This window comes from Diplotaxodon limnothrissa, linkage group LG15 (genome assembly GCF_057381915.1).
Source record: "Diplotaxodon limnothrissa isolate DT_005_m linkage group LG15, D_limnothrissa_male_GT1.1, whole genome shotgun sequence".
In the NCBI taxonomy this organism is placed as follows: Eukaryota; Metazoa; Chordata; class Actinopteri; order Cichliformes; family Cichlidae; genus Diplotaxodon; species Diplotaxodon limnothrissa.
Window position 1 is genome coordinate 24068621 of NC_140610.1, and position 20578 is coordinate 24089198.

Sequence of the window (20578 nt, forward strand, 5' to 3'; positions counted from 1 at the left end):
ATGTAGTAGAAAAGCGTTGTTATGGTTTGTTCTACCTCTGACGACCTTTCTGTGTCAGTTTGTATATTTTTAGAAAGATGGAATATCTTTCTAAATTTTATCTTTATGTAATAAAAGGCAGATGTTTGATAATGGAGGCACACCCAGTGAGGTTCATGCACACTATATTAATGCCCATCTTTGCCCTTTGATACAGTAATGGAGTCGCTTCTGAAATCAGATTAGACTTTTTATGCTTTAATGGACGTGCGTTTGTTTGTTCGCCTGCGAAAAGCTTCCAAATATTGTTTTAGGAGGCCACCGTTACACAACACACACAAACACGCGCAGACACACGCCGTCTGCTGGCATTTTAACATGATTGAAGGGATTTCAGAGGATTTTCCGCTTCATCTCAGCTCCGATCCATCTCAGGTTAAACTGTCTCTTTGTCTGAAAATAAGAGTCTTAAGTTTCATCCTTTAAATTAGAGCACCTAAATGCACCTCGTGGAATTAAAGTAAAAGAGCATTAGCTGTTATTGAGCACAGTTGGTGTGTTATAAAAGTGCGGCGCTTCAGGGGACGCAGTCAGCAGTGGCGTTTTCCACTTGTTGAGTAATTAACGCGGAGCTTCAATTTCCTCCTGAAAATGGATGTTTTGTTTTTGAAATCATGGCATCAATAAGTTAATGCACCGGTGATGTAACACCACTTTTTGTTTTATTACCTCATAGACACACAGACCGCCACTGGACCTTTATAGTCATGTATAACCGAGGGAAATCCACCCCCACGCAAAAGAAAAAAAGGAAAGAAATGACACTGCTCTGCTGCAGATCCATTAGTGTCAAAGTTATATAAATGGAAGCAATCAGCAGGCATGCAAACACTGGTGCTGCGTTTACAGGTCGTGTGGTGTTCTGTGGAGATTATTGAAGCATTTAAAGACTTCATGTGATGTTATCCTTCTTTTTTTCCAGTGGTCCAACCGTTTTATTGTTGTTATTGTACTGTTATGAAATGTTATTCTATCTGACAAATTCTATCTACGCGACATAAACTTGCAGTGGTCGGGGTTTGTCTTTGTTAGGGAACAGCAGTAATCGCACAGGTTTAGACAGGAAGAAGCATTTCGTCAATTTAAAAGAGTCAGTATTTACAGAAAGAACCGTTTTTTCATGTCTGATCCATCCCTGCGGTCAAAGGTGATCACAGTGTAGGGGCTCTTGGTTATCTACCTGTTTTTTGTTTTTGTTTTTTAAATATTGATTATAGATTCATGATCGGATTAAGCTCTTGGGAATTTCCACTCCATGGATCCAAAATGTTAACTTGATGTTCTCACTTTTGCCTTGTGACGCTCCATCTTCCTGGAAAATGCAGATTGCCAACAAATTGCTCCTGGATCGCTTTCATGTGGCTCATTTCATGGAAACTCAGCAACCTGACCCCCTCAGAATCAGCTGTTTTTGTGCAATAACTTTAATATATTTGATAAAAACATGCTATTGGTTTATTAGTTTATTCTCAGGTGAGTCTCTAAATCTAAAGACAAAATCACAAACCAACATTTGCACTTTGTATGTTTGATCTGATACGTCACTGGAGGAAATGTCACAAGGTGTACAGGAGTGCAGTCCTAAGAATGTTTCGGATGCGCAAACTCCCAGGCCTCTAGTGAAAGAATTGCATCCCTGGGTCAAAATTCCTCAGCACTCTTTGCATATGTGTGCTTCCCACTTCGATAAACCTACATCAGCTCTGCATGGTGACCTAAATATCAACAGGCTGCCTATCTACATCAGACTGCAGGTATTGATCGCAGAGGGGTGACCCGATCAAACCCCGGGCAGCGATCCGAAATCGATATCAGCTCATCAGTTTTCTTTGCACAGAACGTGCCGTCGGCTTTCAGTGTCAGCCCGAATTAATGCTCCCATCACATGAAAGGAGGAGACAGGAAACAGAGGCTTTTATTCTTGTGAGATCTGGAAAACGATTTGGAGATCGTTGTCGCAGCTGGAAACGAAACGTCGTCAGGGCTCTTTTTGTCGTACAGTGTACAAAGAAATCCACATGTTTGATCCCAGCTGGAAATCTCCCGTCACCTCTGTCTTTGATAAACAAGGAAATGTTGGAAATGAGATTTTAATGATTTGGAGGTTGGGGGGAAAAAAACACGTGTTTGCTGTAAGTGAAGGGGGTTAAATACCTGCAGATTTCACCTTTTTTTTTTAATATATATAAATATGTATATGTATTTTATTTTGTGTCTTCTCAGAGGAACTGTCTATCAGCATATCAGTGTCCAACTCCCAGATACAAGAAAATGTGGTAAGCCATCACACACAAGCAGATTTTTTTTTCCTCTTTATTTCAGATTTGTCCGTACACAGTTAAGGATGTTCTCACAGTCTGAGGTGCTCTAATCTGTCTTGTTCAGGATATCAGCTCAGTGTATCAGATCTTTGCTGACGAGGTCCTCGGCTCGGGACAGTTTGGGATCGTTTATGGAGGTGAGAGGTCGTGTTAAAATGAGACATATTTTATATGCATTACAGGCAATTACAAACAATCAAATTGATCTCTTTTCTCATCTTCTGCAGGTAAACACAGAAAGACCGGCAGAGACGTGGCGATCAAAATCATCGACAAAATGCGGTTTCCTACTAAGCAGGAGAGCCAGCTGAGGAACGAGGTGGCCATACTTCAGGTGAGACGTGGCGAGCTTTATCAATTTAATGTGAGATTAAGTTAGAGCTGTACAATCAATCAAATTTTAATCTCACAATCTCGGCTTCCCACGATGAATGCAGTGATCAAACAATATTTAAGATGTAATCGAGCATCATGTGTGAGGAATCCTTTTTATAGTTTTAAAAAATGGATAACATCTTTACAAAACTGTTAATTACTTCATTAGATTGCTCCAGTTAGAATCTAGTTTTCACAGATTGTCTCCTATGTGTGACAGAACCTCCACCATCCGGGGATTGTTAACCTGGAGTGCATGTTTGAGACGCCCGAGCAGGTGTTTGTGGTCATGGAGAAGCTTCACGGCGACATGCTGGAGATGATTTTATCCAGCGAGAAGAGCCGGCTACCCGAACGGCTCACCAAGTTCCTGGTTACACAGGTGAGAACGTGAAAGCTCAGGCGGAAGGAGACACTTTTTTGTCTGTTTTCTTAGGCAGGGTTTATGTGGATGTCTGATAGGACTCTGATAGGAGTCATTCAGTTTGTGACTGTTGGGTCTGCAGATCCTGGTAGCCCTGAGGCATCTTCACTTCAAGAACATCGTCCACTGTGATCTGAAGCCTGAGAACGTCCTGCTGGCCTCTGCAGAGCCGTTTCCTCAGGTTAGTACAAATGCACTTTCCCACACTGAGGCAGCTCACCCAGGTGTTGCAATTGGTTGGAACTTGGTTGCTATTGCGCTGGTCCTTGATGTCATTCAGCTGCTTTCCAGGGAGCCTTGTCTTTGGGTCTGACAGTACTCCACACCAGTGCACTGCAGACCACAAGAACCAGAAGTTTTCATAGTACCGATCTCACCAAGGGTCCAGAGCAGAACGATAGTCGCCGCCACAGCTACCTTCTGTTTAATTATAAATTAGAAGGACGAGGAACTCACGGGAGAGCCAGTGGATTAATGCTGCATTTTTCCCCCCTCTCAACCAGGTGAAGCTCTGCGACTTTGGTTTCGCTCGTATCATCGGGGAGAAGTCGTTCCGCCGCTCAGTGGTTGGCACTCCGGCCTACTTGGCGCCCGAGGTGCTCCGCAGCAAAGGCTACAACCGATCTCTGGACATGTGGTCGGTCGGCGTCATCGTCTACGTCAGTCTGAGCGGGACGTTTCCCTTCAATGAGGACGAGGACATCAATGACCAGATCCAGAATGCCGCCTTCATGTACCCAGCCAACCCCTGGAAGGAGATCTCAGAAGAGGGTAAGGGAACATCTGGACTTGGGTTCATTCATGTTCACATTTGTAACAATTTGTGTGTTTTAACGCCGCTTGACTATTCTTCTCCGACAGCCAAAGACCTGATTAATAACCTGCTGCAGGTGAAGATGAGGAAGCGCTACAGCGTGGACAAGTCGCTGAGCCACCCCTGGCTGCAGGTAACCAAACTGCTTTCCTTAGAAGAGTCTGCAGTATCGCATGAGCGTTATTAAAGTAAATAAAGATTTAATAATGACAATAATAATAATAATAATAATAATAATAATAATAATAATAATAATAATAATAATAAATTTTATTTATGAGCGCCTTTCAAGTCACCCAAGGACACTTTACAATAAGATAAAACACTTAGTAAAACAATGGCAGAATAAGAACAATAAAATAAAAGCACAAGATAAAATGAACAAACAGTGGATTCACAGTGAATATGCAGTACTTAATGAAAGTAAAACATTTATTCCCCCCTTTAGGAAAAAATGTAATGAGGTCATAGAGCAAGAAGGGCCAAGGCTGGTTTCTCATTCACTAGTCTTTGTGTAACCACAGGAGTCGCCCCCTGCTGGCCATTAGAATGAATGCAGATTCACGTTGGCTTCATATTTATGTTTTCGACTTGGAAGCTGTGTCCATCTTTTGTGTACAGTCTGTGATGCAGGACATAAAGTTATTATTTTAACTCTGTTTTTGAATGATCAAATCATACCTTAAATCACTGATTTAAAGGGACAGTTGACCTCTATATCAAATATACAACAATAGATTTTCTCAGGCTTATAGACATGCTTCTTAGCAGATTTCCACAGCCAAGGGGCAACCAATCAGAAGAAAGTTGGCTTAATAGGGGGGAGGAGCTAAAATGGCTTGTTTCAAATGGAGGATGAACTGGTCCAGTCTAACATAAATAAGGATTATTTTGAGCAATGAATCATGCAAAGCTCCTGTAGCAGTCAAAGATGGAGTGAAAGCTGAGCATAAAAAAAGTGTTTAATGTTGTCATTGTCGTCCAGGACTACCAGACCTGGCTGGACCTCAGGGAGTTCGAGACACGGCGAGGTGAGCGATACATCACTCACGAAAGCGACGATGCCCGATGGGAGGAATACGCTGACGAGAGAGGCTTGCACTACCCCAAACACTTCATCATGTCGCCCAACCTGGATGACATGGAGGAGGACCCCTAGAGGCCTTGGCCATGTTGACTTTTCTTAAGAGGGTTAGCCTCAAACCCGGGAAACTGTTGACAGAAGCGCCACTGTGTAGGCCGCAGGCTTTCCCCCATGACGGCGTGTGATGACCCATGAGGACACGCTGATCAGGCAGCTCACTGCAGCGATAATTCAGGTCCAGAGAATTAAAACTTTTCAAATATTTTATCTTTTTCCAGTTTCTTTTTCGTTTCTACAAAGCCATAAACAAACGGACGCTAAGAGCCGAAACACGGAAGCATCGTGTTTTTTCTCCCCAGAATTCAACTTGGGGCTTCAACATACGTCAGCACTGCCAGCGGAGTCGTGGAAGGGCTAATCCAAAACCAAACCAGAGACTCAACTCACTTTTTCAGCTCGATAGCACAGTTTTAGCAGGTGGCCGTTACATTGTAGTTCTAAAAAGCTGTGTAGATGTCAATGTCGTCTTTTGTGACTAACTGGAACTCACGAGAAACAAGCGCTCTCTCCCGACTGTAGTTTTTGTTCTTGTTGGGATGTCTTTGCACTATTGGGAAATTTTTTTTTTCACGAGAATTTCACTGTCAGTAAGTCTCAGTTTGATCATCTGCAAAAGTTTGAAGCCATCTTAGCCTCCCTCGAGGCTGCAATTACAATCTTAAAATTAGAAAATGAATGTTGGCCAAATAGTCAACCAAACATTTATTCAATGCAGATTAAATTACTTTTATCTGACTAGTTTTGAGAACAGATTTGGCCTTTAAAGCATCAAAACAATATCAATGCTATGTTCCAAGACTGCAGTTCCTCTAATGGTCACTTGAGGCTGGCCCTGCATCTAACAATGCTTCTTAAGTATGAAGTTTATTTAATGAACACTTCCTGGACTCAAATAAGAAATATTTTTTATGTACCATTAATTATTAGTAGAGTTGGTTAGTTTTTCTATTTAAAGAAACTCTTTTGCTAACAGACTTATTTTAGCTGGTGACAGATGCGGACGTTATATTCAAGTTAAGTGGGACATACATCACTGTCTCCGACCTGTAATAATGTGGCTGTATGGCAGAAACTTTTGCAGAGGAACAAACGTGAGTTATTTTCAGAAACTCTGGAAGAGCTGAGAAGAATCGAGCTGCTATTGTCTCCTTTGTCTTTCTGAACTCTAACGTGTTCGTCAATCCCGATCTGACTCCAGCCTGAGAATTTATTTCACATGTTTTATATTTTTGCAAGAAATGTTTTGTCATGTGGATGAAAATATTAAAGATGAACGGCAAAATGCGGGTGAGTCGTCATTGTTGTTCCTGTGCCAGTCGTCTTCTAGACGAGGCTCCAGCACTGTGGAAAAAACAGGCGGACGTCTTCACAGGTCTTGACTTACTCCATAGAGTTTGAGTTTTTCTGGCATTTGCTTTGCGCACTCTCAAGACAAAAACTTTGCCTTTATTTATCAGTCATAGGAAGTGATTTAAACCCTTCATTGGGCACCAGCAGTGTTTTACTCGAGGACTACTTGCACTCTTGTCACACTTCGACAGCCTATCCAAGTTTGCATGTTCTCCCTGTGCCTGTGTGCGCTCTCAGACTTCCTCTCACAGTCCAAAGACATGCGTGTTAGGTTTACTGATTGCTCTGACTGACTGTAGGTTAGTCCTGTGATTAACTAATGACCTGGACAGGTGTTCCACGTCTCACCCTGTGACAGCTGAAACCTTGTGACCCTGCACACATAGATGAAACTGATGGAAACAAATTATGTGGGCAAAATGTTTTTAAAAAAATCTGATTATTTGGGCTTTTTTTGTTTGTTTGTTTTTATTTTGAAAAATTGTAGTGTGGGTTTAATAATTGACCATAATTATGGTGGGTGAGAGGCGGGGTACACTCTGGACAGGTCACAGGCCTAACACACAGAGGGACTGACCGCCATTCAAACCAACTTAGAATCACCAAGTGATCTAACCCAACTAACTGCGTGCCTTTGGACTGTGGAAGGAAGCCCGAGTACCTGGAGAGAACACATGAAGTTCATGTGGGGGGGATTTTGTCAAATTTTGAGATTCGACTGTGTCCATGCCAAATCTGACCAAATTAATGAAGACTAACACAAATCTTTATTTTATTCATTTATTTTTAACTTGTTTCAGTTAAATAATGTTCTGTGGAACAAATATTAATGAAGGTTGTAGATCTTCAGTGTAGATCTTTTATAAACTGCTCGCAGTGAGGTTTGTGGATTTCTTGAGGAACGGATCAGTTTTGGATCAATACACATTACTGCTGCTACTTTTTTGTTTTTGTTTTCAATTTTCAATTACTATTTTAATAATTCTAAATAACCACTGCACTGAATCGAAGGCAGGTCTTTTCTGAACAAGTTCCCCCTAAAATTGGGCAACGTGTACATATATATTTTGGTTGGATGTAGCATGAATTTGAATTTGGGGTGGACTGTTTAAGCTACACACAAAGTCTGATGTATCTATTGTGAATTGTTCCAATCTCAAGGATTTAAAAAGCACAAGTGTTTCTAAAATTTCGGATGCCGGTGGCAGATTCAAGGTGATAAACGTTTCAAACGTCTTCGCTCAAAACAGGTTTAATGAAATCATGCAATCCCTTCCAAATGTACTAGTCAGACTCTCCAGCGAGGGACACCATGAATCAGAGGAAAAGCTGATAGCGATCTGCAGGATGTTTGGAAATGATCATTTAATTACCAGTCCTGAACCCGATCGCCGCTCATCTGGAGGGCCGCTGCTTGTTTTGGCAGCAGCGACCCCACCGCCACCACATGTAACCGAATCTTTTAATTTCTACCGGAGGAGCGATGGGCTCGTTGTGAATGGCTGCTGCACAACAGTGAGCTCAGCTAACTGCTTCAAGATGTGCAGGATGGCAGCCGGCTGACCAATGGAACGAGATCCTCCTACGTCAGATGACCTATGACCCGAAGTGCTGCACAGTTTAATCCAGTCATTCAGTGTCTGGTGTCCATAATCTGACAAATCTGACAAGAACAGTCCACGAATGTTTTAATGTTTTGAAATTTTTATTTATAGGTCATAAAACTACAAAATGTGTTTTCCTTAAATATTTGTTAAAACACATCAGAACATGATCTTTTAAACCAACAGACATTTCGTAATGTCCAAACTCTCACACTCCCCAAGTTAAAGTGCCAAAAACTGCAGTTCCTCTAATGTCCACTTGAGGCTTTCTCCAAAAGGCCCCATAGACTTCCATATTAAAAAGTTCAACTTTACAGCAGAAACAAACATGTTTACAGCTACAAAAGAACAGTTTTGGCCTTTTTGGATAGTTTCCTCCTTTATAATGACTCTACAGGAGTGAATCTAATTAATGACTCACCCATTTTGGATTTCACACAGGCTTAAAGGAAGTGATGAAGCAGCTGTCTGCTCGTTTTTAGCTCTGTAAATCTCTTTGTTTGCTTTGTGGTGCAGTCAGTTCAAGAAGTTTGGGACAGTGTAGTTGTTTACACTCACTACTGACCCGGCAGCCAAAATTTCAAAGTCGTCTCTTTCAGGCGAACTTGAGCTCGGTGAATCCGGCCACAGGCAGCGGTGCCGGGCTCTTCTTCTTCTCAAGCTTTAGCCCCTGTGGTTTCTGGGGCTTGGCAAGGCGACTGGGGTGCAGCAGGCTGAAGAAATGGAAGCGCTCGCCCATCTTGGCGGGGTTGGTCAGCATGTTGTAGCTGCTGATAAGCTGCTTCCTGGTGGACGGGTCGCTGCAGTTCCTCAGCAGAATCTGTGGAGAACAACTGGGGGTTAAAGCCTCGGGGCATACTGTGTGTCTGATATCCTGGTTTTCTAACTGTGGGCCACAGCGTGTCACTCAGAAACACTAAAATGTTTTTGGATCATCTTACAATCATACGATGTTTTACTTTTCTTTGTGCTCATTTTTTTAGTTCTGTCACAAAGTAAGTTTCACTGAACTAACAGCTTCACCTGCCCAGAAATGGCGACAATATGTCTGCTGAAAGTTTTTCCCTGCACAGCATTTTTCTGCAGAGGTTGTAATATTTTTAAACTCGTGAATGAACTTTTGCATAAACCTGGTGGGAATGCACCCTAGGTCTGTGTATTCAAATTTTAACCTGAAACTAAGAAAAAGGAGCAGTGAGTCACACTCTTTGATGTTGGATTTCCACCAAATGAGGAAATGACACTAAAAGAAATCATGCTGATTGTTTTTATTGGCATCTGTCAGTGATGAAGACTCACCTGCATCCTGGTGTCAATACCCATGTTCTTCAGGAACGTATTCTGAGTGACGGGGCCCAGACAGGCCACGCCTCCTCCCGCCATCCTCCGCAGATAGTTGAAATCCACGTCTGCGGTGAGGTCGGCAGAGCCAGGGGAGGCGAGGACGTCATGAAGCTGGTGACCTTTAAAACCCTGACCAACAGCAAAGGAGCAAAATGATGAGCAAACCTATGATGGGTTCAACGCAAAACCTTATTTACAGTGGCAGTAGCAAATTTGAGCTAAGTAGCGGCTTCTTACACAGTTTTTCCTTCAAACTACATGAGGGGATGTTTAAGAAGTACAGCATGAATAAAAGGTTTAAAACTAAACCTATTTCTAACCATCTAAAACGATTCTAACCCAGTAAAAAAAAAAAAAAAAAAAAAGCTGTGAAATCTTAGCAACCTCAGAAGAAGAATTGAGGAAGAGGAGCGACGGGCCGGTTGACCCTGGTTTCCCCCTGCCTGACGCACAGGAGCCTTTCTGCTTCCTACAGCTGCTTCCTTCCACTAGAGCTGAACAAAACATGCTCACATGAAGGTCTAAACCTCAAACTGGTCCTCACGAAGACAAAAGAATTACAAAGCACGACAGCTGGAGGACACACGGAGTGCACTGTATGTGATCAATAAAAACGACAAATTAAAGACTCAACATACATCCAACTCTGAATTGTTCCTATCAAAATGTGTGCATGAGGTCCTAAAATACTGATGGAAGTATTAGAGACTGCATTAAAGTCAACCTGTTTTTACCACTGTTGTGTAAAATAAGCAGGTCCGTTGAGCTGCTCTAAACCTTTATTCCTGAAATGATTGTTTATTAGTTGATTAACTGCATACTCATACTTACTAATTCAGTTTAAACACTAAAGCATTCAGTTTATTAACAAAAATCTTTGGTTGCAGCCTAGCAGCAGCTTCTGAGGCTACAACATTTAAGTGCACAAAAACTGCAGTTCCTCTAATGTCCACTTGAGGCTGTCTTGAAAAACGAGTCAGTTCCCATACACAAAAACGTCCAACATGTTTACAGCCTGCTACAAAAAAACTGTTTTGGCTTCTGGAAAGCTTCACCCTTCAAAAGAACTGTATAGGGGAGATTTTTTCCCAGTTCATTCACATTTATACTCCATTAATGCTTAAAGTTAGGGGCGTGGTCACTCTGGCAGACTGCTTCCTCTCTCGAGGTTACCTGTGTTGAAAGATGAAATTCTTGGATGATATTAGTATGTTAATTAGCACTAATTAGCAGGTATCTGTATCAGCTGTACAGTTTATGATAAAGCGTGCTAACATAGCTAGAAATGGTGGTAACCTCCATCTTTTGTGTACAGTCTATGGCCAGTCCCTCTTGTTGTTAGGCGTAGTTGGATAAAAACTACCAAACATGAAAGAAAAATAAGTCTTACCATTCTGTTGTATTCGCAGGTATCAGTAATTTTATAACTAGCGTGAATGACATCCCAAAAATCCCTCCTTGAGGCCCAGGTGGGGTCACAGTGGGCAGACCCACCCTGCTCACTGTGGGACTCAGTAGCTGCACATGTAGGGCACATCTGCACTGTGTGCTGCCCACAGTGGGACCCGCAGTGTACCAACCCACCCACCCACCGTACGCCCAGACCCTAGGTGAGGGCTGCCCTACGTGCCCCACACACGCCCCACTGTACGATGCCTACATGTGCCCCACAGTTCCATTTCACGCTGGCACAATCCATCGCAGTAACTGAGGATTTTTTACAATATGCAGACTTGGACGTTTTTATCTGGCTGACTTTGAACATATGTGACACAGGAAGCTTTAGCAGACGGGCTTGATGTGTGTGTCGTACTCTGAACGTGTCCGTCTTGGTTCCATTGTGGCCATAGTCGATGATCAGCGCCGCACCGCCGTCCTCTATGATGCGCCGGGCCAGCTGCTGCACAATGACCCCGCCCTCTGCAGACACTTCCACATGATCCCGCTTTTCATCTGCCTGACACACACACACACACACACACACACACACACACACACACACACACACACTAACTTAATAGTACATTGCTTCACTCTATCATCTCTGCTGGAGACAAAAACATGGCTGGACTGTAAACACACACAGGTCAGGTTTCCACCTTTTAAAGGTGGACTGGACATCTTTTGGAATTATTTATTAATCAAAAAGCTGAAATTTCCTCAAGTTCGAGCTTCTCAAATGTGATGTTTTCTTTTCTGCTTTATTTAGCGTTCATTTTTCTTTGACTGGAACAAATGACACTTACAGACGTCTTGTTGAACTCTGAACATTTTCCCTTTTTCAAACAGTCCATAAACAAATGCAGTGTGATAAACTTGATCGGAACAAGTGAGGAGAGTTCAATTCAGCAGTTCGTCTCCTGTTTAAAAAAAAAAAAGCTGAACTTAATTTCTCATTTTGTCTTCCTACATTTTCCATGATACCTCATAAACAACCCTCAGGTACAGTTATCCATCATTTAAGGCAAGAAAAGGATCATTTAAAAGGTGAATCTTCACTACAGACGCAGAAATAACACTGGCTGAAACAGAGTTTCAAAAATCGGTGAGATTACGATGGCCACGCCCTTCTTTTATAGTCAGTTAATCAGCCATAAATAGTAAACAGACATTTTTTTCTTCCTTTCTGTTGCCTTGCAGATCCCTCAAACCATCTTAAGGGGACTGTATCTGCGACAGATGAGCTTCATCAGTTTGTATTCATAATCATAGCTATGACACCATGAAGGCTGAACCAAGCCCCTTGCCACCCACAGGGATGTGCACCTATTGTGAAGGCAAACCAAGACATCGTTCCCAGGTTGCAATCAAACCAGCCAGCATTCAAGCATGGGTGACGCCCCATAATGAGGAAATAAAGACTGACGAACCCGCTACACCTCCTGACCCGGACAAACAAAATGTCTGGTTACTGTAAACTCATCGAAACAACGTTAGTGTTCGTTGGATGGTCAGTCAGGTCCTGGCACAAAGATTAGTGATCTTCATATGTCACATTTTATGCAACCTCCACGTGGAGCATCACGACTACCAGGACCTTTCGCACCATTTACACCACGGGTGGGGGAACTCCAGGCCTCGAGTGCCGGTGTCCTGCAGGTTTTAGATGTGTCCCAGCTGATTCAAATGGCTAAACGACCTCCTCAACATGTCTTGAAGTTCTCCAGAGGCCTGGTAATGAACTAATCATTTGATTCAGGTGTGTTGACCCAGGGTGAGATCTAAAATCTGCAGGACACTGGTCCTTGAGGCCTGGAGTTCCCCACACCTGATTAACACAGTGAAGAAAAGAGCCTTACAACTAAAGGTCCTCGACATCTTCCTACCCGGGATAGCTGCATCCATCAAAAGTACCAATGGAACCTTCAGGAGGGTAGTTCTAGTCCTGTAGAACATTTCCAGCAGTAATACTCCCTTAAGAGTCACGATTACTCCTGCAGTTTACCTTTACAGCCAGCACATGACTTCAAACTGTTCCAAAACTACATCTACTTAAGTGTTTATATTTTCCACAGTGCAAAGGAGAAACAATTCCCCTTTAATCCAAACATCCAGACTTTTATATCCTTGGAGGTTTATCTGAACTTACAAAGCATTTTTTTTCACCCACTTTAAAAACTGATGTCCTTCAGTCTTTTAAACGTTGTGGAAATTGACTCTTCAGACAGACTCTCTGAGGTTTGTTTTACAGCCCTCATCTGGTTTTTTATTGCCCACATTTATGCCATCTACACATCCACAGCCTGCTTGATTTGGCCTCTCCAGCTCAGCTCAGACACTTTGAACATCCTGCCAAAGGTCTGACATCATCGTCATTATTACTGTCATCGTCTTCCTCGGCAGAAGCGGGTCTTAATAAAAGGCGGGATTCATTTCTCTTTGAGGTCATCTGAACTTTTAAAATTCAAACAATGAGCCACTTTATCTGGTTTCAAGAACCAGAGAGGCCTTAATAAACTGTGATGTGGTAACCATAAAGGAGTGTAGATTTTATTTGGAAACTGTAAAAAGCAGATGTTAATAAATGTGTGCTTTGCTTTCCTGGACACAGAAGCTCTACATTTACTGACCTGCACGAGCGACGTCGAGGCCAGGGTCGGAGCCGGCGCCACGACAAACCTCAGCGTGTCCGGCTTCTCTGGGTCGATGTCCACCAACACCTCCCTCCAGCCTTTCTCCGTCCTCTGCCCCAAACAGAGAAACGGACATGTTTAGATGGGCCTCTGTGGACAAAACAGCTGAAAGGCGTTCTTATTATGAGGGCGCTGCAGGCGTCAACAGCAAACATCAGAGGAACAGCCACTCAGAAACCTTTGCACAAGACATGAAATCTGTTTTTCATATGGTTTTATTTAAACTTAAAGCAGAGCATAATGACTTCGCTACAGGTTTTTCTTGTTAACACAAAGATTCACCAATTTTCACTTTGCTAAAACTCAGATACGGAAAAATTAATCAAAGAACAGTTGCTGCTAAATTACACAAATAACCTATCACATAAACAGCCTATCTTTCACCAAATACACAGTTTTATGGACTTCTTGTGTTTTGATTTGGTGCCATCTGGTGGTAGGAACAATCATGACAGTGTAGTCAAATGCAATGCAAGACCACAGTATACAGAGGACTTTAAGGACTAATATGACAGTAAAGAAAAAGCTTTATTGCTACATAAATATTTCACACACTGTGTTTTTAAATCTCACCTGGAATTTGTGAATTGGCAGGGCGTCAAAGAACTCATGAGCGACAAAGATACTAAATCCTGGAAGAAGAGGAAAAACTCAATGAAGATAAGATAACCTTTATTAGTCCCACACGTGGGAAATTTGTTAAATAAAAACAGAGAAAGACAACCAAGACTAGCACAAAACGGTAGCCCATAATTACATAATCTAACTGCTAAAACTTTAGTTACAAAAAATTACGAGAAAGTAAAGAGGAGATAAGAAGGAAGCGCAGAATGAGTGGAGCTGCTGTAACAGGCTGCCACGCACGGGGGGCGCCGGAAGTGAAAAAACATATTTTAATAGAGATTAAAAGCGAACACATAAAGAACTCAAATGGAAACAGTAACAGTATCAGCCTGAAGCCTGATGTCCTCAGATCAATTCAGCACTGAAAATACTCACTGTCAAAACCATAAACTGTATATAAAAACAGGGAACACTTCCTCAAACCTGCATTTTTTTTATTGTCCACCAGAGGGCGACTCCTCTGGTAGCAGAATGGCTTCTTATTGTAAAGATATTTCTGAGGTAATGACCCAACTTTTCATTTGAAGCACAAGCAGAGGCTTTCCTAATGACCTTATGGACTCGGTGTTAGTAAAGTCTTACTGAATAAAACACGAGGTTTAATGTGTGATTAACAGTCTAATTTAGTGTTGATGTTAAAAGTAGGGTATGTTTGATGAGTGTGCAGTGTACCTCATTTGTCAAATCTGGCTTCAAAACATAAAATGTCTATGGCCAAAACACTCATAAAACAAAACAATGACTTTGGTAACCAGTTTCAGGTATTTGTCATTTTTACACAAACTCCTAAACTATAGATGGACTAACTGTGCTTATGTGCTTACTTTAACCAGGAAACACCCTGCTAACATCTTCAGGTTCTCTAATTTTGTGGCATGGAGTTGTTCCATATAAACCAGTACGACCACAGCCTGCTTTCTGCTCCGGTGTACCTGTCGGGACATCGTCTAACCGGCGGTACCACGACACCGGTAGCCCTGCTTCAGTTTCTCCGCGACGGTAAACCAGATCATCTTCTGCGTCTGCCTCCTGGCTGCGGTTTCCCGTCAGATTCTGAGCCTGAAGCAGACTCAGAGCCGGACTCACCTCGACCAGATGCAGCGACACAGAGGCCCCGCCCAGCACCGACTGCAACTGACTGAACACCTGAAGAGAGAAAAAATTGCAACTTGATGACACAGATGTTTCCACTTTGGGGTGAAATCTTTAGTCTTTCATAGAAAAGCGTTAAGCCTGGCTGACGTACTCTGATGACGTCACTCGCCAGCGATCCTTTTCCAGGTCCGAGCTCAACCAGCTGCAGCTGTTTGGGTTGACCAGCTCCCATCCACTCACTGATGATCCACACTCCGATCAGCTGGAGGAGACCAAACATGTTTGAACCAGCAGGAGAAGCACAAAGTTTTCTTATCTTACTGAATCTAAACGTGCTGCTTTCAAGGAAAGTCAAGTCATTTCCACCATATGTAGCAGTACAGTACACAGTGAAGACCATGGTGCTACACATAACAGTAGAGACAGGACCGCATAAAGTGCAAGTGTGTGAAAATGGCAAACAAACAGTGCAACAGCACAATACAGACACAACACGGTGCAGAGAGCTTCATACCTGGATCACCAGGTCTGTGACATTAAACAGCTGAACTTTATGCAAAAGGAACTTTTTTTTTACTGCACATGAACACTGATTTCAAGCAGCATGAAAAAACACAAAAGCCCTCACTGTAAGGTGTCTTACTCATCTGTCTTCTTGTCCTGATCACATCATACTTATCGTATTCCAGGGTTTAAACAAAGGAAAACTCACAAAAAAACTTCTTTAAAACCACACTGCCTGTGATTTATCTTTTCGGTAGGAGCCAAATTTTTTTTTAAATAAAGTATGTATGTATTTTATTATACATTCATAGTCATCATATGCATTCATACTGAAAGTCTGTATTCACAAACTGTATTCACTTAGCCTCTGTGCTAAGAAAATGCATTGACCGACCATAGGTGTTTGAAGCCACAATCTCAGTTCCAAACTCTTTGAGCCTCTGAGGCATCACTTTTTCCGTGTGACTCCTGGATTGCTGGAAGATCTCGTTTTTTAAGTACGTTTTTAGTTTTGTTCATTCCTCAAAAAGCAAGAGGACAAGCAGAAGCCCACAAACTGTGACCAGCTCTGACACGATCGGAGCACCAATGAAGCAGGAATTTATCGTCATCTATCAGCATTTGACCTAGAAGCTGATCCCACGTGCCGTGAGAACAGGGCTGCGTCATTTTATACCATACTTGCAAATACCGCTATAATTTTTTTTTTACATGATATAAAAGCATCATATCATGATATCTATGACACAGGACCATCCTGTTATTCTCCCCAGCACGCACAACAACTGAAAACCAATTAATAATAATTTTTAATGGGCCTATTTTAATTTTTAATTGAAAATATTTTGGAACATATTTACTAGGGGTGCAACGATACACAAAATTCACGGTTCGGTTCGGTTCGATACTTTGGTGTCACGGTTCGATATTTTTTCGATACAAAAAAATGTTCATGCATTTTTAATTTGTCATTTATTAAAATTATAAATATATATTTTAACTCAAAAGTACAGTTTTTAAATTTAACCCTAACCCTTGTGCGTGTTTTTTATTTTGACAGCGAATGCGCACCTGCGGACCACTTATGTGCAGCCCTGGTTATTTAGCTCATCATATTGCAGCCACAGAAATTATTTTGTCCATGAAACCATAAAGCTGCACTTTCTTTTTGCCTTATAGTCTGATTTGTCATAACTTCTCCGTTTTGTGGTAAGCTTTTCTTTGGCTGTCACTTCTTCACCCTGACCTGTCTTATTTGGCTCAGCAGAACTGAAATGCTTTTACACACTCACTCACATAAGCTCAGCGATTCTCTGCGCGATCAACCTCTCACATGTTTAAGCTTGCTGCGGGAGATTTCACTTGTCATGTTTGCATAGTAAGCTAACGATTAATAAGACGATGTCAGAGGAATTGGTGCACAAATTATCATCACTCACAGATCAGTGCTGTCGCTCTCTATACACAGTTAGCACGAGTGCAAAGTGAAAGCAAAAAAACAAGCGCAAATTCAAACGCGACTTCAATATGTCACATATTGACAGTGGCTCACCGATGCCAATGACATAATTACCCAGCTACATTTCTGAAAGAATGCAAAAGCATTGACATATATTTTTCCTACAATAGCCCGACGGGCAGGGAAGAGAAAGATTTTGGTAGCCCGACTGAAAAAAATCGCTAGCTCCGGGACGTCGGGCTAGCGATATTGCAAGCCCTGTATCTGATTGAGGAATCACTCATCTTTGGAAAAGAGAGTTTATTACAGAGAAATGGCTCTTTCCAAAATAAAAGCTATACTATCCGCTTCTTCTGGGCTATATTCTCAGCAGCATAAGGAGAATCATGTGCTAACAGCTGTCTAAATGACTCAGCTAAAGTTAGTAGCAAGCTTGCTTTTTTTTGTCTGATTCCACTTGTCTTTGCACTAGGATGATGTCGGCGTAAATGTGCAGTCATATTCGTTGTGTTCCCACTAGTGCTTTCAGGTTAATCTCGTTGAAATGACCTTAACGCCACAACACGGCAAATCTCCGTTAACGAGCTACCGCCGATCGCTCCGTGCATGGGGCTAGACGGCCAACACGTTAACGAGCTAACTGCGCTAACACACTAGTTCACACCAATGTAATTGAGCATTGCATGGCACATCCAACATACTGTTTTACTTTAGTCCATGACTCGCTTACCTTCAGGGTCATACGTCACATGAAAACCAAAATAATTCCAAACGCCAGATCTGAATGAGGTTCAGTTTGCCTGTTGCAAGTAGAGCTTAACTTCTGTCTCGCTAGCTTGCCCTGCGCTCTTCCTTCTGACTATGCTGTCTGTGTTGAGCGCTCAGTGGATCTGCGCTCGACAGTGCAGCCTAGGCGGAGTAGTCGAACACAGATTCACTGAGCGCTCAACACAGACAGCATCGTCAGAAGGAAAATTTATAAAATAAATTACAAATGTTGTATTGTTCGATACATATGCGTACCGAACCGAAAGCACTGTATCGAACGGTTCAATATCGATACGAATATCGCTGCACCCCTAATATTTACTATTGATGAAGTATGTGTCAACCGCTAACAGTAAAATGACCGACGAAGGCCGATCAAAGACACGTTTACCTGATGTGAACAGTGTATATCAGAGGCCGGCTGAGTGGAAACATCATGTGGAATGAAACTGAAAGTTTGAGGGGTTTTTCCAGCCTCACCTCTCCAAAGATCTGGCTGATTTCTGGTGAAGTGATGAAATCTCCTTCAGGTCCCAGCATGTTGTTCCTCACATAATAACCCTGAGAAGGGGGAAAACAAACAAGGAAAAGATACTCACTAAAAACAGGAAAACCAGCAGCTGCTTTTACATGCTAACACTATCATTGGATTGGTGGTTACCACAAAGCCCCAGAGAGTTCAGACCACAGGAGTCACTGTGAGGTCTGGGTGTTCATAATTTGAGTTTAAGTTTGTTACAGACAGAGGATGACCTGAGAGACTGAACTAAGGCCCAGAAAGACAGAAATAAGGGTTATTTAAATTTGTTATAGTAAAGTCAGAGGATTCAAAAGTGAACAAAAGCTTTGCTTTTGAATTCTGATCCATGACCTGCAAGTGGTACTCTGGCACACACTTAAGGTGGAGTTAATCATTCTGTACCGTCACAGGGTTGGTGAGCACCTCCCTCATGTACTCTGCCACAGGGATCGGCCCCGTGGCTTTTATTTTAGAGGTCAGGTGGCGCAGCATGGAGGGTGGTTTGTTGTTTCCATCAGGTGCAGAGCTGCAGAAGAGTTTGGAAGGGGCTGCTTGCCATCGCACTGTCACACAGAAACATTCAATTCATACATTTAAAATCTCATACCGTCCCCATGTTTATCTACACTAATAAACTATTAATTGAATTTGAATTTATTATCTGGATTGACCTCTCACCTGCTGCTGCCGGCCTGACAGGGTGGATAAAACCTCTGCTGAGCAGCTGCTGTGCTTTAACACAGAGAAGAGCCCTCATTCTGCTTCACAGGAAAGAACAGAACCACCTCATTACTGGATATTACTTTAACCACATGGAGGGACTCTCTGCTCTTTGACAGCACAGCGGCTAGCCGGTTAGCTTCAACTACGAGGTTTCTGTTGTTTTTAAGGATACAAAAACAACAGAAACCTGCCGTCGGAGGCGACGTTTCATCTCCTGGTACACAAGATAAAAACGTCTGAATGCGTTTATGGATATCCGTGTGTAAGTTACCGCAGGTCAAACGCTGCACCGTCCCCGTGCAAAAGCGTTAAAGCAACACATGCTAACGCTAAGCTCGTCGCAGTAATAGAGATACCATCCGGTTAAGTGTCAAAATAAAACTTAAAGAAAATGAATCTCAACGAGTAAATATAGATTATTGTACGAAAACCCAAAGCAGCAATAAAACAATAAAGAAATGATACAGTAATAGTATAAATCGGCCTACATCTTTCTAATGTATCTGAATTATGTTTCATGCCTATAAACTTGATACATTCTGCACGACATGAAAACCACAGCGATACATCTTTCTTCTTTCTTAATCTTCAGTCTCTGTGAATTTGTCTCTGTTTATTCCAGAGCACATTAAGCCAACACCTGCCCTTCAGTGTCCCGTTAGATTTTTTTAAGTCCATTGTGGAAAGTAGCTTTCAATAAATGGATTCTTTCCCATTAATAGTCATTGACATTTTATTTTGAAAGATCTTTCTCCATTTCCTTTGATATCGTGTTTTAAAACAGCATCTTGACGCTTCAGACGGACAACAAACGCTGTGATTGGAGGACAGACGGTTACGTAGGGGACTCGTTTTTAATATTTGATTTAATATTTTTTTAGCGTGCTCATCAACATAATTTACCTTAGTTATTTGTGTAAAACATATCATTTAGATTTATTTGTTTTTATGTAACGAATCAATCTAAAAAAAAAAAAAGTAAAGCGTGCGTGTTGCCATATTGGCCGGAAATGTCGCCAAAAATCTTTGGCCAAGTATCGACATCACACCTCAGTCATATATGACTACAAAAATATAAAAATAAAAACCGACGCTGTCTGTTTTATATCTTATATCTGAGGTTCATTTCAAATAAAGGTCCGTAAACGAACTTAGAAGGGATGCTTCTCTGGGAGACCAGAACTTGCCTGAAAATTGTCACATTTTAAAGGTTTCTTCCGTAATAATGCAACTAATTGATGTTACCAGTGTAAAAACTACATTACGTCAATTACAGCCTCCCAATAGTCAATTCGGGCTTCTTATTGTTCACAAATGTGAAAAATATTGGCTAACAC

General features: G+C 42.0%; 2 protein-coding genes across 2 annotated transcripts in view; one reads left to right on the forward strand and one right to left on the reverse strand.

Moving 5' to 3' along the window:
• LOC146617576 (serine/threonine-protein kinase D3-like) overlaps nucleotides 1-6390 on the forward strand; it is a 54156-nt gene extending 47766 nt beyond the window's left edge. The window contains exons 12-19 of the mRNA XM_085373328.1: nucleotides 2263-2315; nucleotides 2425-2497; nucleotides 2588-2694; nucleotides 2956-3117; nucleotides 3242-3340; nucleotides 3663-3930; nucleotides 4021-4106; nucleotides 4959-6390. Coding sequence (XP_085229454.1) covers nucleotides 2263-2315; nucleotides 2425-2497; nucleotides 2588-2694; nucleotides 2956-3117; nucleotides 3242-3340; nucleotides 3663-3930; nucleotides 4021-4106; nucleotides 4959-5132 — 1022 coding nt within the window. The 3' untranslated portion in view covers nucleotides 5133-6390. The remainder of the gene's footprint in view (nucleotides 1-2262; nucleotides 2316-2424; nucleotides 2498-2587; nucleotides 2695-2955; nucleotides 3118-3241; nucleotides 3341-3662; nucleotides 3931-4020; nucleotides 4107-4958) is intronic.
• A 1902-nt stretch (nucleotides 6391-8292) lies between these two features.
• Nucleotides 8293-19525, reverse strand: LOC146617577 (protein arginine methyltransferase NDUFAF7, mitochondrial-like). Its single transcript, XM_085372866.1, has 11 exons — nucleotides 19513-19525; nucleotides 19197-19276; nucleotides 18921-19081; nucleotides 18479-18559; nucleotides 15419-15529; nucleotides 15105-15318; nucleotides 14122-14180; nucleotides 13486-13599; nucleotides 11229-11372; nucleotides 9371-9544; nucleotides 8293-8891 (listed from the first exon to the last, which is right to left on the reverse strand). Exons 2-11 carry the CDS (start codon nucleotides 19273-19275, stop codon nucleotides 8667-8669), a joined length of 1362 nt encoding a protein of 453 aa, XP_085228992.1. The 5' UTR covers nucleotide 19276; nucleotides 19513-19525; the 3' UTR covers nucleotides 8293-8666.
• Between the last annotated feature and the right edge of the window lie 1053 nt (nucleotides 19526-20578).